At 36.6% G+C, this 17,554-nt stretch overlaps 1 protein-coding gene across 6 annotated transcripts in view; it reads left to right on the top strand.

Annotated features, from left to right (window-relative positions):
- Positions 1-15,295, top strand: part of NLGN1 (neuroligin 1) — a 637,479-nt gene extending 622,184 nt beyond the window's left edge. For 3 of the 6 annotated variants that reach the window (XM_008705324.2, XM_040621590.1, XM_008705325.2), the window contains 3 exons: positions 9,221-9,406; positions 12,843-13,632; positions 14,473-15,295. In XM_008705324.2, coding sequence (XP_008703546.2) covers positions 9,221-9,406; positions 12,843-13,632; positions 14,473-15,295 — 1,799 coding nt within the window. Of the gene's footprint in view, positions 1-9,220; positions 9,434-12,842; positions 13,633-14,472 lie in introns of all 6 variants that reach the window. The other 3 variants (XM_008705323.2, XM_040621591.1, XM_040621592.1) reach the window with 1 other exon arrangement.
- Positions 15,296-17,554: the final 2,259 nt, after the last annotated feature.

The raw sequence follows: 17,554 nt of genomic DNA, 5'->3' as shown, positions 1-17,554 counted from the left end.
CGGCTCGCCGGGATCACGCCCTGAGCCGAAGGCAGGCGCTTTAACGACTGCGCTACCCAGGCGCCCCTTGAGTTGAATTCTAAGGAACTATGTACAATGAATACGAACATGCTTTCCATGCTTAATAGGATTCACTAAATGTGTTTATGTCATAACAAATATCCTCACTACCCAGTTAAAATTTAGAGGGCAATATATATATATTTTCAATTGTCTTGCAAATTACAGCCTGTACAACAATTTCAAAACCTCTGTAACAGAGAACAGACTGGTGGTTGCCAGAGGGAAGGGGGTTGGGGGGCTGGGCAAAATAGGTGAAGGGGACCAAGTACAAACTTGCAGTTATGAGATAAATAAGTCATATCTGGGTGTAATGTATAGCATGGGGAATAGTGACAATAATATTGTATTAACTTTACATAGTAATGAGTGATAACTAGATTTACTGGAGTGATCATTTTGTAATGTATACAAAACCTGAATCTCTATGATGTACACCTGAAACTAATATAATATTGTATGTCAATTATACTTCAGTAAAATAAAAAATAAAATTGGGACACCTGGGTGGCTCAGTCAGTTAAGTGACTGACTCTCGATTTTGGCTCAGGGCTTAGGGTTGTGAGATCTAGCCCCACCTTGGGCTCCACACTGGGCATGGAGCCTGCTTAAGATTCTCTCTCTCCCTCTCCCTTTGCCCCTCTCCCCCCACTCTCTCTCTCTCTCTAAAAAACAAAAAAGAAAGAAAGAAAGAAGAGAAAAGAAAATAAGGGGCTCCTGGGTGGCACAATCAGTTAGACATCCAACTCTTGGTTTCAGCTCAGGTCGTGGTCTCAGGTCATGAGATGAGTCATGTGGGACTCTGTGCCCTGTGCTCAGTGTGCTCAGCATGGAGTCCGCTTAAGACTCTCTCCCTCCGAATGAACCACGAGAGACTATGGACTCTGGGAAACAAACAGAGGGCTTCAGAGGGGAGGGGGGTGGGAGACTGGGATAGGCCGGTGATGGGTATTAAGGAAGGCACGTATTGCATGGTGGACTGGGTGTTATACGCAACTAATGAATCATGGACCATTACATCAAAAACTAAGGATGTGGGGCGCCTGGGTGGCACAGCAGTTAAGCGTCTGCCTTCGGCTCAGGGCGTGATCCCGGCGTTACGGGATCGAGCCCCACATCAGGCTCCTCCGGTATGAGCCTGCTTCTTCCTCTCCCACTCCCCCTGCTTGTGTTCCCTCTCTCGCTGGCTGTCTCTCTCTCTCTGTCAAATAAATAAAATCTTAAAAAAAAGAAAAAAAACAAGGATATACTGTATGGTGACTAACATAACATAAAAAAAAAAAAGACTCTTCTATCTCTGCCCCTCTCCCCTGCTTGCTCGCTCTCTCTCAAATAAATAAATAGATGTTAAAAAAATTAAAAGATTAAATTTAAATTTTAAAAAACTGTTAATGAAATAAAAATAAATAAAAATAAAATAAAAAGCTCTGTGGTAAATTTAACCTTATTGTCTATATACATACATTTAACTTTATTGTAATCGAAATTTTTTCTTTTTAATTCTTTTGAAATTCATATTTTTTCAATAAAGATGGAAGAATTTTTTTCATGAAATAGGTGATAATTAAGGAAAATGTAAGATTTAGTTGATTAAAACCAAAGCAATTTTACCTAACATATATTAAGCCCTCCTACGTGCCGAGACATTAACTTTTTTTATTAGTAGTATTATTTGTCAGAGAGAGCGAGAGTACAAGCAGGGGGAGCAGCAGGCAGAGGGAGAAGCAGGCTCCCCGCTGAGCCAGGAGCCTGATGCGAGACTTGATCCCAGGACCCTGGGATCATGACCTGAGCCAAAGGCAGATGCTTAACTGACTGAGCCACCCAGGCATCCCCAAGACATTATCTTTTAATAATGATAAGTCTGTAGGGTAGGTAGTACTATTAATATTGTCTGTTAGGAACCCGAGGTGCGGAGCGGCTAACTTGCTCACACAGCAACTTGCTTGTACACGCACGTTGTCCTACTAAGTTTGGTGCTCTTTTCATAACACTAACTACTGAGAGAATCTCAAATGCCTCTCAAACTTTATGTCCTTAGGCCAATAATCTGGGCCGTTTGCTGGTCGGTGTGTCTTCTTCTTCCTTTGGGAGGGCCCTACGCAGCATAGCCCTATTTTTTTCCCTTTAAGACTACTACTACCCACTCTATGTTTAAAAGCGTTTTCCAAACAGATTGGCTGCTGAGAGGCTCTTAAATTCCCACTTCACTGCTGTCATCAAAGAAAGACACATAGATCTCCTTCACTTGGAAAATTAAATTGTTGATCTCCGTGCTGTAACAGAATTATAACGTGTTAATGCCTGCCTTCATTCAGAAAACACGTACAGAATGGCCATTTGGGGGCAGGTACAGCGGAGCACCCAGTCCAGAGAAAATAAAAAAAATGAACACATTATAAATATAAATGATAAATTACAAAATACACACGCAGTGAAACAGGAGCACATAAGAGAGAACAAAATATGCATTAGACAGATATTTGCAATATTTTTACAGTCCTTACTGCTCCTGAAGCTGTATAATTCTGAACTATATAGTTGCTGAAGATTTTTCTTATATGGTAGCCATCGTGTCTCCCTGAATGTCATGCTTTGAAGCAAATTATGCTTTTAAATCATTAGACACATTCCTACATAATCAAAACAATTACAAATTAACGACGTGATGTCTTTCCTCTAAGTAGCTCTTTTAGATGGGAGAGTTCTCCTTTTTCACTTTGTGAGAGCAGTTATTCAGAAAGCACAGGAATTCTATCAGTTTTGGTACCAGGTCTGTTGTCCAGATTCAAATAGACAGGAAATACCCAATAGCCGAGTTCAGGGAATGTTGCATAAGCATTTCGCAACACGTAGACCAAGAAGTGTGAACATTAACAGCCTCAGGTTGGGGTGAAGAATAGAGGTAATGGTGTGGGATCTGGGGCTAGGTGCTATTTTTTTCCTAGTATCTTGCGCCATTCTTGAAATTGGAATTGTGTACACAATTCGGAACTAAGCAAACCAGGGCCTTTTTCTTCTCCATTATTATCTATGGGGAAAGGAGTCACAAATGTCAGCATTGGCTATAATATAGAAGGATCAATCTCACCTGTTTACCTTGGAGATGGCAAAAATATGGGAAATTTGGGGATTGAAAAATAGAGAGATATCTCCAAGTGTCTTCTTTCCAGGCATGTGTTAGCAGTCACCTTCACCTTCCCCATGTCCAGCTGTCAGCAATCAGGAGACTTGGCCAGTAATTCAGTTTGCTTTTCCCAAAGATGAGCCATTAAAAAGCAAATTATCTCACAATAAATAAATAAAGAGATAGATAGATGATCAATTGATAAATGTATGAAAATATAAAATTTTGGAAATACTGCCAAGTTATATGATATTAAGGTATCAACCATTTCAGAGCAAGTTTTTTTTCCCCAGAGGATACATACAAAAAGTAAATTATTTTGATTTTATCCTTTGTTGTTTCTAAGAAGAATTTAGACAATAGCTCTCAAGAGAACACATTAGCAAGGAAGTCAGCTGGAGGTGATGGGTAATTAAATGATACTATGTGTGTTCAATTTGAGGAATTTTAAACCATTGTATTTTAAACAATCTTGACTCAAAGGGAAACGAAGGGAAACTGTCCAATATGTGTTAACATAGGGGTTATTTTGATGTAGCAGTGTCCACCATTAGAACAGAATACCTTGCAAAAGTGATTCTGGTGACAGAATGGAAGGCGGACTTGTTTGCTGGAAGTTTAGAGGTTGAGGGACTAATTAGAAGGATTTCATGAGTCTAGGAAGAAAAGGGGAGGACGTAGAATACGTCAGGAATGTGAGTGGAAGGCAGGACACAGAGACAGAGTGCAGAGGAAGAGCTGGATTTGGCAGCTAAGAAGATAGGGAGAGTTAGCGCAGGGCATTTCAGTTGGATTTTTAGTTGGGAGGATTTGAGATATTAATCCCATGTTGGGTTTTTTGTTTGTTTATTTTATGTTTAAGATGCAAAATCCTTAATGAGTTCTTTTTCTGGCCTATAGTGCCAGGTCCCTAGAAGGATATCTCACTAACATTCAAAGTCTTGGGTCTGCGAGGCTGGCTCTTTGATGCTCGGTACGGGCTCTATTTTGAAGTTCTTATCAATTTGACTTAAAGACCAACCACAGCCATCTGTATCCAGGCGACAGCATTGATAAACACAGAAGATTTCTTTCCTACTTCTTTATAACATGAACACACACAGAGGACTCTAAAGAAAAAAAAATTATATGTATATATATATACGTATGTATATATACACACTTTCAGATATTAAGCACTATAAGCATAGACATTCAAATTTTTCCTCCTCCCCCACCAAAAAAGAAAGCACACCTACAGTGTAGAATCACTGACATCTTCAATTTCTGATATTCTAAATGTAATCTCAAATGTAAACAGTCTGCATTTTTCCTAGTCTCAGTTTCCTCCTTGAATATGTTTAAATCTTTTTTTCTACTGAGAAGCACCCTGCTTTCCTTTTGTTTTACATTCTAAGTATGTTGCCTATGTGGTTATACTGTAAGCGACCTGAATATAGATTGGGTCAACCAATCAGCTGCAGGGCTGCTGCCGGACAACATAACTTAGCTTCTCTCATATTCCTTCAGGTCTGCCCATCTGAATTTGGTGGACATCAGTAGCCCAAACCAATACCTGGTTACAGTGGTTATCTGTTTTTATTTATTTTCCCCTTGCCAATTTATTTTATGCCTGATCTGATTTTTCCATTCCAAGGGCCTGTGGACCCACGTTCAGTTGCTTGGTTTCTCACTAACACCTGAAAGTAATCCTACTTGCCAGACCAGGTGAACATCACATTAATGTCAAACCTGCTCAGTAAATTTAATCAGATCTTGAGAACTGTTAGTCCATGTGGGAAAAACAATGATTGGAGATTTTCTTTAATAGGGCGAATTTTTAGGTGGGAAGAATGGTATTAAATAAATTCTATTTAAATACACAGTTGAATGAGAATTACAGTGTATACAGGAGCCACTGAAATAATTCTTGGCATACTTGTAATTATGAATTTTGAAAGTTTACCTTGAGTTTCAAAGTAATAGTTTTTTTAAGGTTTTATGCTCATGAGTCAAATAAATTAAAGAACTGAATATTATTTTCTGGAAAATTCTTTTGCTGTCTCCCCCAAAAAGAGAAGATCATGTAATTATTGTTCTATCTTACAAAAATAATGTGTCATTGCATCAGGACATCAATTAGTCATACATTCTAGGAGTTTACAATTGAAGGCCAGGAGAGTCAGATAAAGTGAGGCAGAGGAAAAGGGGAAGAGAGGCCAGGAGAGGCAGATAGGGAATGACTTAAGTGACATTAAGGGAAAAGTCATCTCCAAAGTAATCATGAAGGTAAGTAACACTTTAGGATCTTTGTAAAACTGGGTTCTGCCATGGCTGGACTGCAGTCGAACAGTCCAATGTAAAGTTCCAGTTACAGTGATCTGAAATAATTCTGCTGTTAAGGACACAGCAGCTAAGTCAAGTTTAAAAAGAACTTCAAATGACACTTCACTGGATAGCAAGGTATAAAGAATGCTGCCAATGCGCACCACTTGGGTAATTAGCAAATTGTGTCTTCCGAGGCAGTGATTTACTCAACGTTCCTCATTTTTCGCCCTTGGCTGAACCACAAAGTTTTGTTTGAAAGTAGCATCAGAAATCAAAAAAGGGGTGCCTGGGTGGCTCAGTCGTTAAGCGTCTGCCTTCAGCTCAGGGCGCGATCCCAGCATTCTGGGATCGAGCCCCACGTCAGGCTCTCCCGCTGGGAGCCTGCTTCTTCCTCTCCCACTCCCCCTGCTTGTGTTCCCTCTCTTGCTGGCTGTCTCTCTCAAATAAATAAATACAATCTTAAAAAAAAAAAAAAAAAGAAATAAAAAAATTCATACAAGCGCGTGGTATTACTTTATCGGGTGTAAAAATATAGATTTGATTGGTTGACTGACCTTAATAAAGGCAGCAGTTACCTATTATTTTTTCCTAATCTAAAACTCATAGTGACGCTCTGAACTCATCCCAATGATCATTTGCTTTTATTTGGAAGACAGATAGATAGATAATAGCTAGAGAGAGAGATAGATGATATAAACTACAGCATACACATGAAATAAAAATCAATATTGAAGGAAATTCAGGAATGAAGGTAAAAATGAAGTTTGATAGAGTAGCTTGGACACTCCAGGCCTACCTAGGACACAATATTTTACCCGATGATGTACTCCGTTTTCCGTGCTATGACTTCACAGTGCAACTTTGGAATTAAATTGATTTTGTTTGAATTTTTTTTTCTTGAAGATGCTACAAGATTCCTTTAATTATATAAAAGGTAGAAGTTGCTCTTCAGGCAATTGACATGCTTTTACAAGTTTGTTATATAAACACAAAATTATTTGGCCAACCTACCAGAGTGGTTAAAATGGCGTTACTAAAACCGGAATTATAGAGGGGATATTCTTTAGTTATTGTAGAGATAATCATCTTATTACCGTGGTTCTCCACATGCTACATATTGAATTATGATTACTTTATTGGTAAGTCAATTTTGTATGAATATAGAGATCATTTGAATATTACTGGAATTATTCAATATTATTTCAAAAGGAATTAAATACAAATCCTGGGGTTTGCACTGAGTGACATAAACTATATTCAGAAATCAAATTTCTGGGACACCTGGGTGGCACAGCGGTTAGGCATCTGCCTTTGGCTCAGGGCGTGATCCCGGCATTGTGGGATCGAGCCCCACATCAGACTCCTCCACTATGAGCCTGCTTCTTCCTCTCCCACTCCGCCTGCTTGTGTTCCCTCTCTCGCTGGCTGTCTCTATCTTTGTCAAATAAATAAATAAAATCTAAAAAAAAAAAAAAAGAAATCAAATTTCTATCTGAATGTATTTGTGATATAGAAATCTAGATAATAAACTACCTAGAGTGTGTTCTCATTCTCATATTCATTCTCTCTTTCTCTCTCTCACACACACACATACACACACTTACACCTCCTTTATCCTTCAAGAGTCCTTTTTATCTATCACACTGTAATCCTCCCATAATGTTGCTTTCAGGATTCATGTCATCAGTCTATGTTTATAGAGTAAAACATTTGTAATGGATCCCTTCAGGAATTTAAACTAATGGTTCTGTCTTATACCAACATTCACTTAACAGCAAATAAAGTTAAAAGAGTTCTTTGCCATGTTTTTGTTTTGTATTTTAATACGCTCTCGTTTATATGACTATTGAATATTTGAAAGTGCTTTTTTTTTCTTTGAGAGAGTGGGCACATAAACAGGGGGAGAGGGAGGGTCAGAGGAAGAGGAGGAGAGAGAATCTCAAGCATACGCCTCCATGCTCAGCTGACAAGGGGCTTGATCTCAGGACTCTGAGATCATGACCAAGCCGAAATAAAAAACCGGCTGTTTAACGGACTAAGCCACCCAGGTGCTCCTGAAAGTGCTTCTTTGTAAGATACCACAAAGAAGAATGAGTATGACAGGAAAGATGTATTTATTTGGATACTATGTTTTAAAAGTTAACCTCAGTCTCGAGGATGTTTTATTTCCGGGGTTATATACCCACCCACACACACACACACACAGTGGACTAGACTTTGTGTTTTTGCTTTGTAGAATTTTTGGTCTTGTAGGAAAATAATGACTAATCATCTTCATTTCTTCATTATTTTTTTTTTTTTTGCAAAATTATTCATGATTTGTCTTCATCTATTGCTTCCTACAATGATCCTAAAGAATTTCTTGTCCTTATGTTCATTTTGGGTATAGATTGATTACTCAACTGGTAGGTTCTGTTATCACAGATATAATTGACTTCCTGGCTTTGTTACAAAATATCTACATTCAATAAATAAAGGTATATTTCAAATTGAACAAACTAATTTTTACTTATTTTATGTTGAGTTTCTGTAATGGGTCTGCAATAAGAGAATACCTCTAAGATTTTAAAAAAGATTAGTTCCATAAACTTGGAGAGATTGGAAATTATATCCCTGAATATAATCAATTTATATGTAGTATATCTCTAAATATTTTCTACACAATATGTGAATAGCCAATAAAATGGAATCTTTTATGAATTACTTTATACTTTCTCATTTATACCAATGTGGAAATATATTAGAGAGTAGATATTTGTTTTATAAGTTAAAATGAACGTTATAAAAGCTATTAAGTCAGTGAAACGAATGAATATGTTTAAAGTATTATTAAAGTAATATCTTTGACTCCTCTCTAAAACAACTTCCATGTATAAGAAATTCACTCAGTTCTTACAATCACATTTTTCTCCTTTTTTCAATTGTCTTTGCCACTCTGTCAGTTTAGATCCCTATAATCTTTCCTCTACCTCCTTTCTCTTTCTTATGCAACATATATTCCTCCTGATTATCCGATTTACTGTAAAGCAGAGCTTTAAACATTCCAGATATATGAGTCTGAATCTTTCAAAAATCTCTAATTATTCTGTGTTGTTTTCTAGTTGAGTCAATATGCTCAGTTTAGCATATAAGGTATTCCAAAATGTGGTCTCAAATTACCTCAAACACAGTGATTCTTTCTTAAGCCTGGACCATCTTTGATAAAAATGCACATATACATCTACATGCAAAGAGTTGCATATGATTTTATGCACAAGTCTTGGAAAAATACCCCCGCTCTTCACCCTCACATCCTGCCACTCTGCGACACATTCCTTAAACTCCAACCGTGTTAGACCACGAGCAACTGGAGGACTGACACAGTGTTTTATGCAAAAGCACATTCTCACATGCCCCATGGTACTATCCCAAATGTCTCCAAGTAACTTGGCTGACAGAACGTCTCCCCTGAGGTTTTCTGGAATGTTTTCATTCTCTTTATCCGCCCCCTGTTACTTATTACCTGGGTAACTTGGGGAAGGTAAATGTCATTTTTCACATTTCAGTGTCTACTATCCTTCCTAAAGTATATTCTTGCATTCTGGTGGGAAATAATTTTTTACTAAAGAACTTGGACTCTACTCACCTTGATGAACACAGGCTTCAATTGTATTTAAATTGAATGTCTATTTGATTCGTGCAACTCAAAAAGGTCTTCTAAGGGATCTTTTTATTTTGATCTTCCAGGTTTCTTGAGCACAGGGGATCAGGCTGCAAAAGGAAACTATGGACTTCTTGATCTCATCCAGGCTTTAAGATGGACTAGTGAGAACATTGGATTCTTTGGTGGTGACCCCTTAAGAATCACTGTTTTTGGATCTGGCGCTGGGGGTTCATGTGTCAATCTTCTGACTTTATCCCATTATTCTGAAGGTAACCGTTGGAGCAATTCAACCAAAGGTATTATGCAGGTTGCAAATTTTGACAATTTTGGTGTCTGCATGCCACCACCATCAGTAGTATGTGATGCTCTGTATATATCTCTGTTCGAACTGAGTGTTAGGTTAAGCTCAATAACTGTTTAAAATTTTGTTTCTTCAGCTTTTCTATGCATGTTTCAATTTTTGTCAAACTCTTTTCTTTGTCTCCTGTGGAGCTTGGTAAGGATGCCCTTTCAAGCACACTTCCGAATAGTTAGCATTACAGTTACTTTTCTTTCCTCTCAAAGGGTGATTTTTGGGAAAATCAAAGATGTTCACAGTTCTGTCATCTCTGTTTATTCAGTAATCAAAAATCAAAGACAGGTTCTTTTTAAATGCAAGGATTGTGTATAATCTATTTTCAAGACAACAGACATGTAAAACCCTTTACTGGTAAGAAGATAAGGAAGCAGTCATAAGCTGGTCTGTCTGGAAACAAGATTTTCACGTGTTGTCTGAGTACAGAATGGATGTTTGATTATTTTGCATGCATGATCCAAAATTGTCAAAGCATCAAGGTCACTAGTAGAGCTTTTCATTAAAAGGAAAATTAGGTTTGAATCTGTGCTTTTTCTATCTTCAACTTCAAAAGTGTTTATTTTTTTTTCCCCTGTAAAACTTGGCTCTAAAGCAGCATGGAGCACTGAGGCTGCATAAACCCATGAAATATTTTTCTTGTCTCCATTTTCTGGCCTTGACACTTTTTTTCCAAAGTGCCTGCCCAAGGCTCATCATGTTGGTTTTTTATGAATTCCCATTTTACCATGAGTTTAAGTCACTCATTCTAATTGCAGTATTAACTTCAAATATCCACCAGAACAGAAGTGTTTTGTTGGAAAAATCTGCAAAAGCAAATACTTTCTCTCCATTATACATAATAGGTAGAAGATGGAGAATACACATCAACATAGACCATTTTGTGTTTTCTGCTTTTTTATTGTCATTTTATATATATTGAGGAAATACATGCTGTCAACTCTAATTCATGAAGCATCTTGATTTGTTAAGACCGAGTTTTATGATATGAGCATCAGACATAGAATATTTTTTTCAGTATCAAAGATACACTGATGTGGTATTACCAAAGAACAGCCTATCATTAAATGAGTATATATATACGGAGAACCATAAATTATCATAAACTTAATTTATAGATATAGTTTATGTAACATCTCATCTATGTTAGAGCTCTGATTTGAGATGACAAAATGACACATATGAGAACATTTCCAATCTTATAGCCATCTTGGTCTGCAATGAAGTGGCTTATTTTGAAATAACAAACTTCGTTGTTTATTTTTTTTTCATTGAAGAGATTAGACTGTTCTAGCTGAGGACTATACTAATGCCAATATTTACATAGGCTAACATTAGACAATCTGTTCAGACTTCATAGGGTCATCTGGTTTCAAATGTTATTTTTTCCTATTTATTCTAAAAGTTTTTCTAAATGGAGAGCAAAAATGGGCACCAAAGCCAGTCAACTCATCTAAAACTAGCAAGTGATAAAGAGATAAGCTACTTAGTTCATTGGCTAGCATTGCTACTCATTACTTGATGATTTGGTGAACAGTGGCCAGTGGCTATGCCAACAGTTGAAAATATAATATTCCGTCACACTCTTCAAGGGAAACTGTCCTTGTGGGGCCAGAGAAATGGACTTATATTTGGTTTAGTCTTAAACCTATCTCCACAAAAAGGCTGCTTGATTTTTTTACCAGGAGATGCCCAGAAGAGATATTAAAATCATCAGGCTAATTCTGTCTCCCATGCAGACATAGATTTAAAGTCTGTAAACCCCAGGGCTGCAGCAACGCTTAGGCCTATATACACCAGGAGTCAACCGCAGATTGTATACACATAAAAAGCATTTTCGCTAATGATAAAATATGATTTTTCCAGTACTATCTACATGGCATATTTCAGACTATATTTTATATGATGTGCATTTTTCCCCAATCTTTTTTGGTATATTTAATGTCATTGAGCCCCTGAAATGGGAAATAATCACCAGGTTTATTTTAGTTGAAAAGTTTTTAATTAATAAAATATTTCTCTGAGCAAATGTTAACAAACACATAGCCTATGTAATTTTTAAAAATTATCTGTATTTATATCATTCGCTCTAGCATACTTTGCTCTGGCAAACTAAAAATATGTTCATAAAGATGTCAGAAACCAAAACAAATTTAAATTGGTACTGTTTGACTTTTTGAATATTTTTAGAATTATCTAGGAGCATATTATAGACATTTTGAATACATATACATGTTTGGAGAAAAATCTAAAACTTTGCTTCTAATTCAGACACTGCTTTAGCACCTTTGTGAAAAGAATTCTTATCTCATTAACACATACGAATAATTGAGCATGTGTTTAAATAACTGAACTACAAAGCTATATTTGGAAATTGATAATAAATGTAATTTTTAAAAAGAAAATAGATAAATTATGTTTTTAAAACAAGAATTTTATTTGAAAATACCTTAATGGGTAGATAAAGTGCATTTGTAAATTTGAATGGAATGCAGCTCTTATCAAACTGCATATGGGACCATGATTTATAATTCTTAAATGCAATTATGTTAAAAGCAGTGGACCATGTATTTTTCACCTTTTATGATAAAATATAGCAGTGCACATTCAACAGTGGAAAAAGTTAAATCCCCCCCCCCAATGAATCCTTCTGCTGATAGCTTTTCCTTGAACCTAGTGAAAACACTTCAAATGTTATGTCTTCTTCTGAAAGATGAATATTCAGCATATTATGTCCGACACGAAGAGTTGGAAAGAGTATGTCTGAAGTGATATTCTGTTCTGTGTGCCTTCAGGGCCATCTCCAGGGTATTAGCAAATCCCCAGCCCCAGTAGTTGTGTAAGCTACCAACAATTCTTTTTTTAATAAATCTGAATAAAACAAACATACAGAGCCAATTGAAGGAAGATACATGCAGCCAAATTGAAAGAAATATTCTCCAAAAACAATACAAAGTCTAATGAAGAGTTAAGGGGGAGAGAGCCCATCTGCTTGGCTTTTGTAATAACGTGAGTGTTTACATGTTGATTGAAAAAAATATTTGGGACTTCTTACTACTAATATTTACACATTCTCCATCTCTCCTTGCATATTGCCTCTCTGGACACCAAACAATTTAGACTTCTTGATCCCTAAAGCAGTTGCCTCTCAAAGCATAGGACTTAGTCTACCTCTCTGACTCCTAATACCCTGGGGATGACTTTATGTACTTTCTCTTAAGCAAAAATGTCTCTATCTTTCTGTTTTTTGAGTTGTATATGGGTTTTTATATAAATCTAAAATATCAGATGTTACTATTTTACCACAACATTATTCAAAAGTCATCTCAAACTCTTTGTTGTTTTTCCCATAGGACTTTTCCAACGAGCCATAGCTCAAAGTGGAACAGCGCTTTCCAGCTGGGCTGTTAGTTTCCAACCTGCAAAATATGCTAGAATGTTGGCCACGAAAGTTGGGTGCAATGTTTCAGATACCGTAGAGTTAGTGGAATGCCTACAGAAGAAGCCTTACAAAGAACTTGTTGACCAAGATATTCAACCAGCAAGATACCACATAGCCTTTGGACCTGTGATTGATGGTGATGTAATACCAGATGACCCTCAGATATTGATGGAGCAAGGAGAGTTTCTCAACTATGATATAATGTTAGGAGTTAACCAAGGAGAAGGGTTAAAATTTGTTGAAAATATAGTAGATAGCGATGATGGTATATCAGCTAGTGATTTTGACTTTGCTGTTTCCAATTTTGTTGATAATCTATATGGATATCCTGAAGGCAAAGATGTTTTGAGAGAAACCATTAAATTCATGTATACTGACTGGGCTGACCGTCATAACCCTGAAACCAGAAGGAAGACATTACTGGCTTTGTTTACAGACCATCAGTGGGTGGCACCAGCTGTAGCTACAGCAGATCTTCACTCGAACTTTGGTTCACCTACGTATTTCTACGCCTTTTACCATCATTGCCAAACAGATCAGGTTCCAGCTTGGGCTGATGCAGCTCATGGAGATGAAGTCCCCTACGTACTAGGAATCCCCATGATTGGACCTACAGAGTTATTTCCTTGCAACTTCTCCAAAAATGATGTGATGCTGAGTGCAGTTGTAATGACATACTGGACAAATTTTGCCAAAACTGGGTATGTACCTACGGAATAAAGTTTTCTATAACTTAATAAAAGTATCCTTGTAAGCATTTAAAAATAATACACACCTGGTGTACAAGTAATTTCATTTAATAAATTCATGCCAATTATATATTTAGGTTTCTTTATTCAATTCTATATGGTGCTACTTCAGAAATCATTGCTTTATTAGTTCTTACTTTTCAGAAGTTTACTAAGAAAGCCTTGATGCCTTTATGCATTACTCAGTAATTAAACTTATTTTGTGGTTTTTTATTACACAAGACTTGTTTTTGTTATTTAGTAGTGATGGATATTATTTTATAGTGCTTTCCAGTTTATGGTATTGTTTGCCCTTTGATCCTTCTAACTTCTTTATTAAGTGGACAGGTCAGGTATTGTTAATCAATTTTGAAATAAGGGCTGAGGTGATGAGAGAGCCTAGCCTCATATAGATATTCATATGTCTTGTATGTAGCACCACTAGGACTTGAAACCTCATCTGCCAATTCCAAAACTCAAGTCTTTTCCTGTATTCCATGCTGTCCTTGTTAGTTTGCCTAGGAGACAATGCATATGAATATGAATTTTTAAATCTTTGGGCAGATAGTAGCCCATCTCTAAATGGGCAAAGAGAACAAGAATGTGAGGCTTACTCTCATTACATCATCATCCATCTAACCTGCCTGCGATAGGATCTGTCTTTCTAAATTGACCCACGTTGTTATTAAAACACAGTCTATGGCCTTGCTAACTTGCTAAGTTACCTCTTCAATTCTGTGTTAAACTAGTACTATTTGGATTAAGAAAAAGAATAAAACAATTTTGTTCTCATAGTGCTTTTTTCTTTCCTAGTGACCCAAATCAACCAGTCCCTCAAGACACAAAATTCATCCATACCAAACCCAACCGCTTCGAAGAAGTAGCATGGACCAGATATTCCCAGAAAGACCAACTTTATCTCCATATTGGATTAAAACCAAGAGTTAAAGAACATTATAGAGCCAATAAGGTGAACCTCTGGTTGGAGCTGGTACCTCATCTGCATAATCTCAATGACATTTCTCAGTATACCTCGACAACAACTAAAGTGCCATCAACTGACATCACTTTCAGACCCACAAGGAAGAATTCTGTCCCTGTCACATCAGCATTTCCCACTGCCAAGCAGGATGATCCCAAACAACAGCCAAGTCCGTTTTCAGTGGATCAAAGGGACTACTCCACCGAGCTGAGCGTCACTATTGCCGTTGGAGCGTCACTGCTGTTTCTGAACATCCTTGCCTTTGCAGCCCTGTACTACAAAAAGGATAAGAGGAGACATGATGTTCATAGGAGATGTAGCCCTCAGCGCACCACTACCAACGATCTGACCCACGCACAAGAAGAGGAGATCATGTCCCTCCAAATGAAGCACACTGATTTGGATCATGAATGTGAGTCCATCCATCCACATGAGGTGGTTCTTCGGACCGCCTGCCCCCCAGATTACACACTAGCTATGAGGAGGTCACCTGATGATGTTCCCTTAATGACACCCAACACCATTACAATGATTCCCAACACTATACCAGGGATTCAACCCTTACACACATTCAATACATTTACCGGAGGACAGAACAATACTCTGCCCCATCCCCATCCCCACCCCCATTCACATTCAACAACCAGGGTATAGCCAGATAAGAGAAACAAACTCTATTTTTTTGATGGATTGCAGTAAAAGATTACTGAAGATTCCTTGGCTTTCAACCTACAAGACTCTTACTATTTAAATAAGGAGGAATACTATGTGAATATACATATCAAGAACTTTGGGGGTTTTGAAAAAAATAAATTGTACATATATACACAAATCAACTTTAAAAATGAATTTCAATTGCTTGAAGCAATTGTTCTGAATGATACTTTTTCATTCACATTCAAGAATTAATTTTTTGAAGATTTATGTTACATAATGGAATTAGGCATGTGGAACACCAAACAGGAAAGAACTATGTCTGAAATATAAAACATAAAAATAAAAAAAACAACCATGAATATGCACAAGGGACACACCAATGGAATGTCAGATAATTTTCACCAGTTTTTATTTGGAGCCGTTTTATTGTGTAGACCATATTTACATATTTGGATAAGTACACAAAGCACCAATGCTGTTAATGGCCTTAGCGGAGGCTCATGCTGAAATTTGCCAGTAAAACAAAGAAGTTTAAAGACTGGCAGGTACAACATTATCACATAAGTGCTGTCAGTATAAAGTTGTGGGAATAAAGGAAACTGGATATTTTTAGCACGATGTGCATGATAATTTATATGCTTGGTGGCTGTGCTGCTGATTAAGCCGTAATTAAAATTCTTCTCATCCCATTGGAGTCTTTAATAGAAGCTTCCTCTATCAATTGGCAGAACCTAAAGAAGATTTTAAGGGGCAAAAGTAATTAGAAGTAAATAATTCACAGTAGTTTTGATAATAGGAGGAATTAGTTATTAAAGGTATTTGAAGAAACTATAGGTATAGTGGTGAATACTCGCTGATATGAATCCCAGGAAAAAAGAAATTCCTGTGTTTTTAATGTTCCTTTCATTCCAATCTAAACAATTTATAGAAATACAGCCCTAATTGGACATGTGTTACAGGATCTATAATTTGCTGTGGTTTTTGTTACTCTGTATTTTGTTCCTTTTGGTAAGGTGAAGTGTGTCCAAAGAGTTACTTGCAACAGTCTTTTATGATATGAGGATGCCCCAAATTACCACTCTGATTACCGTTCTCAGTTAATTGATTTACTCATGTTGCATGACAAAATGTTTACTAATAAGAATTCAATATACGGTTATGTCCCTCCTCATATCACTTCTCTTTCTCACTGAGGTTCACTCACTGGAATTTACTCACGCAATCTCAGTAGAGTACAACATAGATACAGAACCTAGAAGGAGAGTCAACACCTGGAGGATTTTAGTCTTACACATATGTGTGATTTTAAATGAATACTTTAAGACCACAGGAAACTCTTCATCCCCCTGTTGTTTACCAGTAACAGTATATCACAGACCTTTCCAAATGTTTGTATATGTAATCAGATGTACATTTATATTTAAAAAAATTGAGATGGACTTAAAGAGCACATCCTGATAAATACTTTCTCTCTTACCTGTACTATATTTCTATTAGACTAAAGTTATGTGATTTTTTTTTACATTTTTTCAGATGACTAGCAATTTTGATAGTTTGTAAGATAATGCAAAGAACTTTCTCTGACAAACTAACTGCAGTAACAGAAACCTTTCTTTTCAGTTACTCTTTTTCAAGAATGAAAGCTTATTATACAAAAAAAAAATTGTATACTACTTGATGGAAACAACTTTGTACATCTTGGCCATGTCACTGGTCATTGCGTGAAATAAAGATAATCTGGATAATGACTATTAGTCCAATGCTAAGAGACATGATCTTTGCTCATTAAAGAGCTAAAATGTTTATTGCTGTTTTGTCTTTTTTTTTTAAATAACAAAAGAAACAAGACTGTCTCAGAGAGTCATTTTTCTAGACCAGTTGGGTTTTTGAAGACATATAGGTAACTTCTATAGAAAACACACGTAGATTTAAAGGCAAATCTCATCTAAGATGAAACGGATGAAACTTTAACATTATGAATTTATAAGCCCGGGAATTCATGAAAAATATTAGCTTTGTATTTTTAAATACCTCTTATGAGAAAGTGTTGTAGAATTAAATGGCCGATTGTTTTCAGTTTAGAAACACAGGTTCTGATTTTCGTCATCAAGGAAAAGGCCTATTGGAAATAAATGTGCAATATTTCATGAAACGAGAATAGTTAAGTTCATCATATAAGGGTGATTAAACTATCATAAAGTAATGGATAGAAAGTTATCCTCCTAAGAGAATTAAAAAGTGCTGAGCAAGACATTA

Source organism: Ursus maritimus, unplaced genomic scaffold (genome assembly GCF_017311325.1).
Source record: "Ursus maritimus isolate PB19 unplaced genomic scaffold, ASM1731132v1 scaffold_4, whole genome shotgun sequence".
Lineage (NCBI taxonomy): Eukaryota > Metazoa > Chordata > Mammalia > Carnivora > Ursidae > Ursus > Ursus maritimus.
This window is presented reverse-complemented; position numbering and strand designations above follow the sequence as displayed.